The sequence below is a fragment of the Bos indicus genome, chromosome 14 (assembly GCF_029378745.1).
Source record: "Bos indicus isolate NIAB-ARS_2022 breed Sahiwal x Tharparkar chromosome 14, NIAB-ARS_B.indTharparkar_mat_pri_1.0, whole genome shotgun sequence".
NCBI lineage: Eukaryota > Metazoa > Chordata > Mammalia > Artiodactyla > Bovidae > Bos > Bos indicus.
In genome coordinates this window covers 59,123,279-59,136,349 of record NC_091773.1, presented here as the reverse complement: position 1 = coordinate 59,136,349, position 13,071 = coordinate 59,123,279, and the positions used below count along the sequence as shown (strand labels likewise).

Below are 13,071 nucleotides of genomic sequence, written 5' to 3'. Positions count from 1 at the left end.
TTGGTATTAAGAGCCAGAGAGTTAAAACATAAGAAAAAGGAAACAAAATCAAATTTGATTAGATATGCTGCTGCTGCTGCTAAGTCGCTTCAGTCGTGTCCGACTCTGTGCGACCCCATAGACGGCAGCCCACCAGGCTCCCCCGTCCCTGGGACTCTCCAGGCAAGAACACTGGAGTGGGTTGCCATTTCCTTCTCCAATGCATGGAAGTGAAAAGTGAAAGTGAAGTTGCTCAGTCGTGTCCGACTGTAGCGACCCCATGGGCTTCAGCCCACCAGGCTCCTCCATCCATGAGAATTTCCAGGCAAGAGTACTGGGGTGGGTTGCCATTGCCTTTTCTGGATTAGATATACTAATGAAAGGGAAATGTAGGCTAGATAAATCAAGACACCATCTAATATAAAAAATTAAAAAGAGAAAGAAAAATACTTCTTGGAGTACTTTGTGTGCAAAATTTGAAAATATGCCCTGGAAAATCTGTCTTTGGGATTATATTTTGTTAAAAGGACTTTTGAACTTAGTTTGTATTTCTGGAACACATAGTGACACCTGATGTGACATAAAATCAATGATGCAGGAGTCCCAGGATCCGAGTTCTAGAGTCCACTCTGCTTTTATCCATCTCTGAGAGAAAGTATGAGTACCAGTTACATCTTAAGAGGAGAACAGAAGCTGAAGCCAGTGGGCAAGTGAAATATTGCCTTGAGTCAAAAATGTCCTTGAAAATGCCTGTGACTTTGAATGATGCAGAAAATTCTAGAGACTACAGCCATGTCTCAATATTATATATATATATATATATATATATATATATATATATTCAACAGTAATTATGTTCTTGCTATAACTGCATCCTCTAGAATAAGAACTTCTCATGTATATCTGGAATTATTCTGCATGCAACCACTGGATTCAGTGCACCCAACCCAAGTCAGTATTTTCAGATGTCCTTAGTGTAAATGTAGTTATCTTCTTTATTGTACCTTTACTTTGGATAGTGAGGAACTTGATATAACTTGCATTTGAGACCAAGTGATTTTGTTACCAGATATCCTGTACATACATACTAAGTCATTTCAGTCGTGTCTGACCCTTTGAAACCCTATGAACTGGAGCCCACCAGGCTCCTCTGTCCATGGGGATTCTTTAGGCAAGAATACTGGAGTGGGTTGCCATGCCTTCCTCTAGGGGATCTTCCTGACTCAGGGATCGAACCCGTGTCTCCTGTGGCTTGGCAGTGCAAGCAGATTCTTTACCACTGAGTCACCGGGGATGCCCACCAGGTATCCTAGGGGTACCTTATATTATTGCGACGCTTCAGTGTATGAATGTTCATTCTATTTGAGGTTATACTTTTTTTACTTTCTGTAGCAAGATAACTGTTAATCTCAAATAAATCAACATGGATGCATACAGGCTTTTGTTCTCATTCTTTAATTAGCTAATCAGCTAAAGTCATCTTGCATAAATAGCCACTTTATTAAATATTGTGGCCCTCTGAAGTGTAAATGTAACTAACTTGGGTGGGAAGGGTTAAATAATAAACAGTAGCCAGGTGTAATTTTGTAGTTAGATTGTATTGGGAAATTCTGTATTGTACCTACCTGTTCCTTACTTCTCATTCACGAGAATTTGGTCCTTAATTTTCTCCTTATCTCCTTCAACAGGATCTCTTGAGCTGCCTCCTTCACTATCATGGGTTTCCACCACCCACTATACATTGACAGTTTATAAATCACAGGTCCAGCTGTGTCTGGCAAGTTTCAGACCTCTGTTGCCATCTTTGCAATGTTCATCTCTCTTTCTCACAGAAATACCCACTTGCACGCATCTAATGTGACCATGTACCCCAGTGTGCCTGGATTTGTCCCAGTTTACAGGGTTACCTGCCATCCCCTCTGATCCATGCCCCATTTCACTATAAAAGTGCCAGGTTTGCACAATACAGTGTCAGAGTTGGTCACTATACATGCGCTAGTCTGAATTCATCACCCAGCTGTCTTCTATGCCCTGTAGAGATGAATGAACCATCACTTAACACAGAAATGCTAACAAGAAGCCTAGGCACCAAGGACAAACCTTACCCTCCAAACTAGTGGTCATCACTTTCAGTCAGTTCTGCTTCCTCAATGTAATCTTTCTTCCCTCTGTCCCTCTTGCCACTGAGGTATTATGGAAGAGTGTTTACACCAGGGTTTTCCAATCTCAGTTCACCCACTTACATGATCATGGCAAGTTACTCAACCTCACATTCTTTACCTATTAATGAATGGGGGTGAAAACACACACAGAAATTTTCCATGAATGAATCCATGAGAAATACATATCATACATATTATAGCACGAGGTGATGGAATTCAAGTTGAGCTATTTCAAATCCTGAAAGATGATGCTGTGAAAGTGCTGCACTCAATATGCCAGCAAATTTGGAAAACTCAGCAGTGGCCACAGGACTGAAAAGGGTCAGTTTTCATTCCAATCCCAAAGAAAGGCAATGCCAAAGAATGCTCAAACTACTGCACATTTGCACTCATCTCACACACTAGTAAAGTAATGCTCAAAATTCTCTAAGCCAGGCTTCAGCAATATGTGAACCATGAACTTCAAGCTGGTTTTAGAAAAGGCAGAGGAACCAGAGATCAAATTACCAACATCCGCTGGATCATGGAAAAGGCAAGAGAGTTCCAGGAAAACATCTATTTCTGCTTTATTGACTATGCCAAAGCTTTTGACTGTGTGGCTCACAAGAAACTGTGGAAAATTCTGAGAGATGGGAATACCAGACCACCTGACCTGCCTCTTGAGAAACCTGTATGCAGGTCAGGAAGCAACAGTTAGAACTGGACATGGAACAACAGACTGGTTCCAAATAGGAAAAGGAGTACGTCCAGGCTGTATATTGTCACCCTGCTTATTTAACTTATATGCAGAATACATCATGAGAAACGCTGGACTGGAAGAAACACAGGCTGGAATCAAGATTGCCGGGAGAACTATCAATAACCTCAGATATGCAGATGACACCACCCTTATGGCAGAAAGTGAAGAGGAACTAAAGAGCCTCTTGATGAAAGAGGAGAGTGAAAAAGTTGGCTTAAAGCTCAACATTCAGAAAACGAAGATCATGGCATCTGGTCCCATCACTTCATGGCAAATAGATGGGGAAACCGTGGAAACAGTGTCAGACTTTATCTTTTTAGGCTCCAAAATAACTGCAGATGGTGACTGCAGCCATGAAATTAAAAGACGCTTACTCCTTGGAAGGAAAGTTATGACCAACCTAGATAGCATATTCAAAAGCAGAGACATTACTTTGCCAACAAAGGTCCGTCTAGTCAAGGCTATGGTTTTTCCTGTGGTCATGTATGGATGTGAGAGTTGGATTGTGAAGAAGGCTGAGCGCCGAAGAATTGATGCTTTTGAAGTGTGGTGTTGGAGAAGACTCTTGAGAGTCCCTTGGACTGCAAGGAGATCCAACCAGTCCATTCTAAAGGAGCTCAGCCCTGGGTGTTCTTTGGAAGGAATGATGCTAAAGCTGAAACTCCAGTACTTTGGTCACCTCATGTGAAGAGTTGACTCATTGGAAAAGACTCTGATGCTGGGAGGTATTGGGGGCAGGAGGAAAAGGGGACGACAGAGGATGAGATGGCTGGATGGCATCACCGACTCGATGGACGTGAGTTTGAGTGAACTCCGGGAGATGGTGATGGACAGGGAGGCCTGGCGTGCTGCAATTCATGGGGTCCCAAAGAGTCAGACACGACTGAGGGACTGAACTGAACTGAACTTAACAAAAACTATATGGCTATTAGTTACAATTCAAACTGTAACATAGATCACTTAGATTACTTCAATTATCATAAAAGTCTTCCTTCCAAAGTTGCTACCTTCAAATTCTGCTCCACAGTGAGCATTATATCATAGCGGTTTCTGTCAATCTGTTATTTAAAATGATTCAATAACTTTCCATACTCATTGAGATAGAAACCTGAGCTTTAAAAGCCCTACAGTGGGGAATTCCCTGGTGGTTCAGTGGTCAGGACTCCTGCCAAGGGCACAGGTTCAACCCCTGGTCAGAGAACTAAGATCCTTCATGACATGCAGTGAGGCCCCCCCCACCAAAATAAAAGTATCCATGGTCTTTGGTAGTCTGTCCCTGCCTTCTGCAGCCTCATCTCTTCCAGCTCTTTACCTGAGATTACATAATAGCCTCTCAGCCTCCACCCAGTCCCTTGTAGACTCCCATGAATGATCTCTTGACTACAAGAATACAATCCCCTTCTCCACCTGACTAGATTAATTTCATCTTTCACAATGCAGCTAAGGCATGTCATCGTCTCCCCTCTAAATCCTTCTCTCACCACATCCTCCCTCCAGTTCTCTCCCAGACTTGTATCTCTTTTCCATGCCCTAAAACACCCCTCAGATACCTCCATCAGAGCAGTCATCACATTCTTATATAATGATCTAACCACCTGTTAACCAGTCCCAAGCTATCTAAGCTCCTTAAGAACAGCTGTTTTGTCTCTCATTTTGTTTTACAGCCAACTCAGCATAAATCAGGCACTTAGGAGGCACTCTGTAATTAATTTATTAAATGAATAAGTGATGTCAGGAGTTGACTTCACTGCAGCAGCCATTAGATCCTTTACCTTTTAATCAAGCAGATAAAACATTTCATACTGCTATTTTCTAAATGCCTACTTTTCTAAACCATAAATACAATATAAACAATTTAGGATCAACCTCTTGTGCTTTATGTTGAGAGTCTCCTACAGCACCACTTTTTAAAGAGTCTGTGTGAAAGTAAATTGCATTGAATGTAACATTCCTTTATAAGCTCAGTCCTGTACAGTGGAACAACACCAACAATTCACTAGCCACTGTCTGATTACCTAATTCAGAACCAGAGAGCAGACTCAAAAAAACTGAACCAAATGCTGTTTACCCATGAATGGCTCTAAGTGGGCAGCAGCTAACGTGTCCCTGTGTTTCTGCTTGCAGAGGATATATTCCCTTGCAAGTCCTGTGGCATCTGGTATCGCAGTGAGCGGAATCTGCAAGCCCATCTGATGTACTATTGCAGTGGAAGGCAAAGAGAAGCTGCACCAGTGTCAGAGGAAAATGAGGACACTGCTCCTCAGATTTCCAGCCTGTGTCCCTTCCCACAATGCACCAAGAGCTTTTCAAATGCCCGAGCTCTAGAAATGCACCTGAACTCACACAGTGGTAAGTGCCTCCCTTGTTTCTTCTGCTCCAGGAGACCTGTTCTTTCTCTACATACATACACATGTACATTCGTACATATTGTGCGTACATTCATTCATACGTCTCTTCCTGCCTATAAAATCAAAATTAAACTTGCTGAACCAGATAGTTATTACCTTTGGTCACGTACAATCAGTATATTCTGTTCAAAGGACTTGGGTCTGAATTCTTTTCTAACGACTTACAGTGCTCAGCTTACAGGCCAAAGCACTCTCTAGTTTTTTTTTTCCAACTAAAGTCAAATAGCATCAGTTTTAGAAATCGCAATACCCTTTGTATATTGTCATCAATATTCATTCATTTCTGTGCCAGGTGATCTTTGCAAACTTACCATGCACTGTTTCCAACACAGCAGGGACTAAATAGTAGGTACATAAAAAATACTTGTATTTTTACATATTTTACATAAAAAGTAAAATTGCTTTTTCCATAAAATTCCAATGGAATTTCCAAAAATTCCATTATTGCTGAATGGAAATAAAGCTTTTATTTTGAAAGATCCAATTAAAATCCCATTTGAGAGAAATTAACTTTTAAATACGGATCTGTAAAAGGTTCCTGACTTCTAGAGTGTGCATGATAACAACACAGTTGAATTTTTGACATAAAAACACTTTTAGTGCTATGTGTTAAAACTTCTTAGGAAAAATTAGCCTGAAAAACAAGTCTTCTTTTTTTAAAGCCTTCCCTTACCAGCAAGGTGCCAACTGTTCCCATTTTTTTAAATTACTTTTTATTGGAGTATATATGCTTTACAATGTTGTGTGTCTACTCAGCTGTATGTATTCACATATCCCCTCTTTTTTACTATTCCCATTTATTTTGGAATTGTATGCCCAGTCATCATCAGTATCACCTCATAGTATTCTAATTCCTATATTTTAAAAATAATTAAAGTGAACCAAATGTACATAATTACATTAATTTTAGGTATTTTTTTCGAACATTTTTGGATAGGGCAAACCAAGTTTTGGGAATCACAGTTCTTCAGCACCTAGAATACAAAACTTGTTAGACACCCCCGGCTGACTTCCTTCACTGTTTTTGCTTGGGTTGAATAATTAAAAATTAAAATAGGTGCTCAGTTAAAAAAAAAAACTAACTCCAATCTACAATACTCTAGTACTGTGCAAGCTTTTGTCTTTGTACCCATAAAAATAGGCAATTTTCTTTTTACTCATTCTCTACCTTTTCCCTACAAATGAGCTCTCTTTATGTAGGTGATAAACCAGGGGAAGCAGAAACAGGTTGGTTGTCTCACACAGTGAGTGTAAAGTCATGCACAAAACAAAAATAAGAGAGAGATTTTTCCAGCTCAGTAGAAAAATGAGTCCTGGATTAGCTAAGGAGAAAAATAAAAGAAGTCCTCTTTTATCACTGTAGGACTGGGTGCTGTTGCCATATTTTTATTTTATGAATATAGAAGGTATTTCTCATTTTAGTCTAGAGTGCAGAGAAGAGGAAGCAAGCCTGACTTAACCATATGAGAACAAATGGGACAGGAGTTGACCTTAGTGAATAAAAGTATCTAGCTCCCAATTCCAATTCATAGGGGAATGGTTCCCCCCGCCCCCTGCCCCCCAAGTAATTCTTTAGACACCAACTGGGTGTCCTGCAATTCAACTCCACTCAGTTCTGACGCTACCAAGAAACAGCATTGAATTCCACAGATTAAGGGGACAGTTCTACAAGAGGGACCCCCCTCACTCTCATTCCAATTCAGACCAGTCTACTGTGCTCCTGACCAACTAGCTGTAAATCAGAGATTGCCACAGTACCCCCTCGGTTTGATTGATTTGCTAGAGTGATTCACAGAACTCAGATAACACATTAACTCACTAGATTACTAGTTTATTTTAAAAGGATATAACTCAGGAACAGCCAGATGGATGAGATGAATAGGGCTAGGTTTGGGAATGGGCAAGGAGGCTTCATTACATAGGCATGATTGATTAAGTTATTGGCCATTGGCAATTGAACTTAATCTCCAGCCCTTCATCCCAGAAGTGGAAGGCAGCGTAAGTTCTAACCCTTTACTCACAGGGTTAGTTCTTCTGGCAACCAGTCTCCATCCTTAGGTTACCTGAGTGCTTTACAAAAGTCACCTCATTAACATAAAGACATATTTATCACAAGACGTTCCAACAGTTTTAGAAGCCTTGAGCCAGGAACCAAGGATAAAAACCAGATGCATAGGAGAAATAGATTTTCCTCATGTGAGTGACCAAATATACATTTCCTGTAAATCACAATATTGCATTGAGACTTATCCACCAGTCAGTGGTGATATTCAAAATATTTAATAACTGACCAGAAACAGGCCATGATCAATCAGCACAAATGTCAGTCTGAAACGACTATATTAGTATACTAATATAGTTGAACATACTAGTAAATATCAGCTGAATACCAGCCCTGGATAAAGATAACCCATATTAAGCAAAACATGAAATTCTAAATTTTTACCAAAGATAAATTAGGATGTTATTAATTACTTTACAAAATGATTTCTATTTGGATTCTGTTGTATAAAGACCTAATTCTAGCACATTAAGTGCACTAAGTTATTTCGTTTGCACACAGGTTGTCAAAATTATCTCTGATAAATGCCTTCCTCTTCCTACTGTAGAGCACAGTGGTTTGGTAAGAAGACTTATTGGATTAGAAATCATAAAATCTGAGGTCTGGGCATGGCTTCATCACTGAATTTATTAGATGACTATTGAGATTTATTACCATAATCAATTCCTTTAGCCTCCTTGAATTTGTTTTCTGACCTGTAAAATTAAAACAGCAATGCACATCCCACTACAATGTGATAATACTCATGAAAGTGCTTTAGAAAGTATTAACTACAGTTTATTATTATCACATATGGTGAAAGGTATCATAGGAAAAAAGTTAATATCTCAAATGAGATTCTGCAAGATTTCAGTTCATTTCTGCTGTGTTGAAGACATGAGGTCATTAGTAATGGTTCATATCACCAGCAAACCAAAATGTGTGGTTCTCAGTATTCTGATTTTGTATGTTTCTCCAGGAGTGAAAATGGAAGAATTCCTCCCCCCTGGTGCTAGTCTAAAATGCACCGTCTGTAGCTACACTGCTGATTCTGTGATCAACTTTCACCAACACCTGTTCTCCCATCTCACTCAAGCTGCCTTCCGATGCAATCACTGCCACTTTGGCTTCCAGACTCAGAGGGAGTTACTGCAGCACCAGGAGCTCCATGTCCCTGGCAGCAAACTGCCCCGAGAAAGTGACATGGAACACTCTCCAAGTGGAACCGAAGACAGCTTACAGCCAGCCACAGACTTGCTGACCAGAAGTGAGCTCCCCCAGAGCCAAAAGGCCATGCAGACTAAAGATGCGAGCTCTGACACGGAGCTGGACAAGTGTGAGAAAAAGACTCAGCTCTTTCTCACTAACCAGAGACCCGAAATTCAGCCTACAACCAATAAACAAAGCTTTTCTTACACGAAAATAAAGTCTGAGCCCTCTAGTCCAAGACTCGCCTCATCTCCAGTTCAGCCTAATATTGGGCCTTCTTTCCCCGTGGGACCCTTTCTATCTCAGTTTGCTTTTCCCCAAGATATTACAATGGTCCCTCAAGCTTCAGAGATCTTAGCCAAGATGTCTGAACTGGTACACCGGCGACTGAGGCACGGAAGTAGTAGCTACCCTCCTGTCATTTACAGCCCCCTGATGCCCAAGGGGGCTACCTGTTTTGAGTGCAACATAACCTTCAATAACTTGGATAATTATCTAGTACACAAAAAACATTACTGCAGCAGCCGATGGCAGCAGATGGCCAAGTCCCCTGAGTTCCCTGGGGTTTCAGAAAAGATGCAGGAGGCTGTGAGTCCCAACACGGGTCAGCCCTCCATCAATCTTCTCAATCCAGCCGCTCACTCTGCCGATCCCGAGAATCCACTTCTTCAAACACCCTGCATCAATTCTTCCGCCGTTTTAGATTTAATTGGGCCAAACGGGAAGGGCCACGACAAGGACTTTTCCACGCAAGCTAAGAAGCTCTCCACCCCCAACAGCAATGATGATAAAATTAATGGGAAACCTGTTGATGTCAAAAACCCCAGCGTCCCCTTAGTGGATGGGGAAAGTGACCCAAATAAGACTACCTGTGAAGCTTGCAACATTACTTTCAGCCGGCACGAAACCTACATGGTCCACAAACAGTATTATTGTGCGACACGCCACGACCCTCCGCTCAAGAGGTCGGCTTCCAACAAAGTGCCTGCCATGCAGAGAACCATGCGCACGCGCAAGCGCAGGAAGATGTATGAGATGTGCCTGCCCGAACAGGATCAAAGGCCCCAGCTGGTCCAGCAGCGCTTTCTTGATGTAGCCAACCTCAGCAATCCCTGTACCTCCACCCAAGAAGCCACGGAAGGGCTGGGCGAATGCTACCATCCAAGATGCGAACTCTTTCCCGGAATTGTCTCAAAGCACTTGGAAACCTCCCTGGCCATGAACAAGTGTGTCCCGGTTTCTAAATGTGACACTGCTCATTCCAGCGTCTCCTGCCTGGAGATGGATGTCCCCATCGATCTCAGCAAAAAGTGTTTATCCCAGTCTGAGCGGACGACCGCGTCTCCCAAAAGGCTGCTGGACTACCACGAGTGCACCGTGTGCAAGATCAGTTTCAACAAGGTGGAAAACTACCTGGCCCACAAGCAAAACTTCTGCCCGGTCACCGCGCATCAGCGGAACGACCTGGCTCCGCTCGACAGCAAAGTGTTTCCGAATCCAGAAAGCGAACGAAGCAGCCCCGATGTCAGCTATGAAAGAAGCATCATAAAATGTGAGAAAAATGGCAATCTGAAGCAGCCCTCCCCCAATGGAAACTTATTCTCATCCCACTTAGCGACGCTGCAGGGCCTGAAAGTCTTCAGCGAAGCCGCTCAGCTCATCGCGACAAAAGAAGAAAACAAACATTTGTTTCTTCCCCAATGCCTGTACCCTGGAGCAATAAAGAAGGCAAAAGGAGCCGACCAGCTTTCTCCGTACTATGGAATCAAGCCAAGTGATTACATTTCCGGTTCTTTGGTCATCCATAACGCTGACGTGGAGCAAAGCACAAACGCGGAAAATGAATCTCCCAAAAGCCAGGCTTCTTCCAATGGGTGCGCTGTGCCGAAGAAAGATTCCCTGCCCTTGTTGCCCAAAAATCGAGGCATGGTCATCGTGAACGGTGGACTGAAGCAAGAAGAGCGCCCTGCCGCCAACCCCCAGCAAGAGAACATTGCCCAGAACCCTCAGCGTGAAGATGGCCACAAGTCTCCCTCCTGGGTCTCCGAGAACCCCTTAACCACGAACGAGAATGTCTCCCCAGGCATTCCCTCCGCAGAGGACCAGTTGTCTAGTATAGCAAAAAGTGTGAATGGCTCCACCCAGGCGCCCACCAGTGGGAAATACTGCCGGCTCTGTGACATCCAGTTCAACAACCTCTCAAACTTTATAACTCACAAAAAGTTTTATTGCTCATCACATGCCGCGGAACACGTCAAATGAAATCACTAAATCAATGGACATCAGCCACCTTTGGTACCAGTGTTTAGTATGTTGTTCTACCCAGTACAGAAAAAAAAAAAAAGCTATTTGAATTACATCCGGGCGATCAGGAGATAATTCATTATGGCTGAGTTGAAGACTTAAGGTGTAATTTCATTACAGTCCATTAGTAAAGTGTATTATTGGTGCCATTTTCCAAAAAAAAAAAAAAAATTTAATTTATTTTACCAGCAGTATTCATAGCTGTGGTTATGTTATTTTTTATTTAAAAACTTTATATTAAAGTCATTTGTAATGTTATTGTATAGTTATTGTGTAGCACATATGGTTTGCACTGTAAGTAGCTTTTGAAGAAAATAGTCACAAACAATACAGAAAAGCATTTTAGAAATAGCTTCCAAAGCACTTGTGTATCTTGATTTCTTCTTATATGCTGTTGCAGATACATGTATATGCTAAAATATAACTTGCAAAGATGTTCTAAGTACACGTGCTATAAGTTCGCCTTAAGATTTCAATTCTTGGATAATCAGGCTCCGTTTGCACTTTATATTTTAGCAGATACAGTCTCTTAGTCACTAGGCTTTGCATTGTATGTAGCCGTACGTTTCCGTCCATTTTCTTAATCTTAAACATGTATGTTAAATGAAGATGGCAATTTTTTTCTTGTATAGTACTTGTATTTTCTTTCGCTGATGCAGCTCTGTCTCAATTTTTAAACCTTTGCTGTTAAATGCAATACTTTGTAAGAATGAACAAAATTACTGGAAGCAGTATTGTAAGTAATGAAGTAGTATTAATCGGTTTTATCTTTTGAAAGGCACAGTCTAAATCAAAACCCTAAACTCAATGCTGCAAGTATGAATTTAATTCATATATAAGATCTATTTAAATATAAGAGTAGCAATACTGCACCTGGTGATCACAAAGATAATGTTCTACTTCTGATAGAAATAATTTCTCAACAAATGTTGTTACTATGCATGTATATGAATGGAATAAAATTCCAGATTGTTGGAGAAGTTTGGCATACTTTTTTTCTTTAAAATACAAGGGAAACCCTATATACCTGTTCTTTGTAATATGAGTAGGTTCAAAACAGTACTGGATAAATGTAACATGATGACAAACCAGTACAGGAAGAGGTTGTCCTTTTTATGCACCTAGTTAATATAAAACTTATTATATTAAAATGAACTGGAGACTCCAGGCTCTGGAACTAGAAAAGTTCTTCATTATAAATATATATAAGAAGCACTGTCTTTGTGTTCTCTACCCCTCCACCCCCTACCCCCTACCAACTGTATCACAGAAAAAGACTGATTTCATAAATGTCTGAAAGGCTTACAAAATCTACCGGAAGAATTGGCACCAAAGTTGGTTACATGCACCCAACTTTTAGATGGAGTTTGCCAGAGAGATACGTTTGTCTTTTGAGCAGCAGCAAAGTGGTATGGTAAAGTGACTCATGAGTAAAGATGCCTGGGTTTCATGCTGGCAATTTGTACAAGACCCTAGTTTTCACACCTCTCATTTATTCATTCCAAGGGTTTGCATGTTGAGGGGGAATGAAGAGCAGATAATGTTGGTTAGATGATGGCAGATCTGATGGGCCATCCAGAGATGCTGAGATGTGATTCAGGAGGCAAGATGGCACTGGTCACCCAGCAAGACAGATGCAGTCTACCACAGTTTGGGAAACTTCCCCAGCTGGAAAGGCAGTTGCCTCACCTGTGGCTAGGACTCACTGCTGGCAGGTAGGTTGTGATGCACTGTTCTTCCTCCTTATTGAATTTGGTAGCATAATGAACATAAGGTACTAGTTCCAAACATAGCTTATAAATACTGTGACAAAACAGTAAAAAATATATTGTGTGATCAAGAACTTTTCTCCAGTTGCTTGTTGAGAATAACTGTTTTCAAATGTAAAATCTTGATCTTAGCTGATGTTTTCCGTTTTAGTCAGTGACTAGACAGTGAGGTGAACCAAACTGACATTCTTAGTAGAGTTTTGCAGGAATCTACTTTTAGTAGTATCATGTTCCTCGGGAACCACAGGACTGGCCGTGAAGACCTGCTGGGCTCTCAGGTGGAGACCAGCAGGGCTGGGCATTCTTAACAAGACTTACTTCCCCAATCTCTTCCTTTTCCTTTTTTTTTTTTTTCTTTTAAAAGAAAAGAAAGTCTGCCAGGCAACATATTTTTATTGATCATGACTAGGACTGTATCCACTATTTTGAGGATGAAGCCAAAGGGGTCTTCCTTCCCCAG

At 41.3% G+C, this 13,071-nt stretch overlaps 1 protein-coding gene across 2 annotated transcripts in view; it reads left to right on the top strand.

Moving 5' to 3' along the window:
• Positions 1-11,822, top strand: part of ZFPM2 (zinc finger protein, FOG family member 2) — a 523,941-nt gene extending 512,119 nt beyond the window's left edge. For both annotated transcript variants that reach the window (XM_019974004.2, XM_070802792.1), the window contains 2 exons: positions 5,005-5,229; positions 8,309-11,822. In XM_019974004.2, coding sequence (XP_019829563.2) covers positions 5,005-5,229; positions 8,309-10,800 — 2,717 coding nt within the window. In that variant the 3' untranslated portion in view covers positions 10,801-11,822. The remainder of the gene's footprint in view (positions 1-5,004; positions 5,230-8,308) is intronic.
• Positions 11,823-13,071: the final 1,249 nt, after the last annotated feature.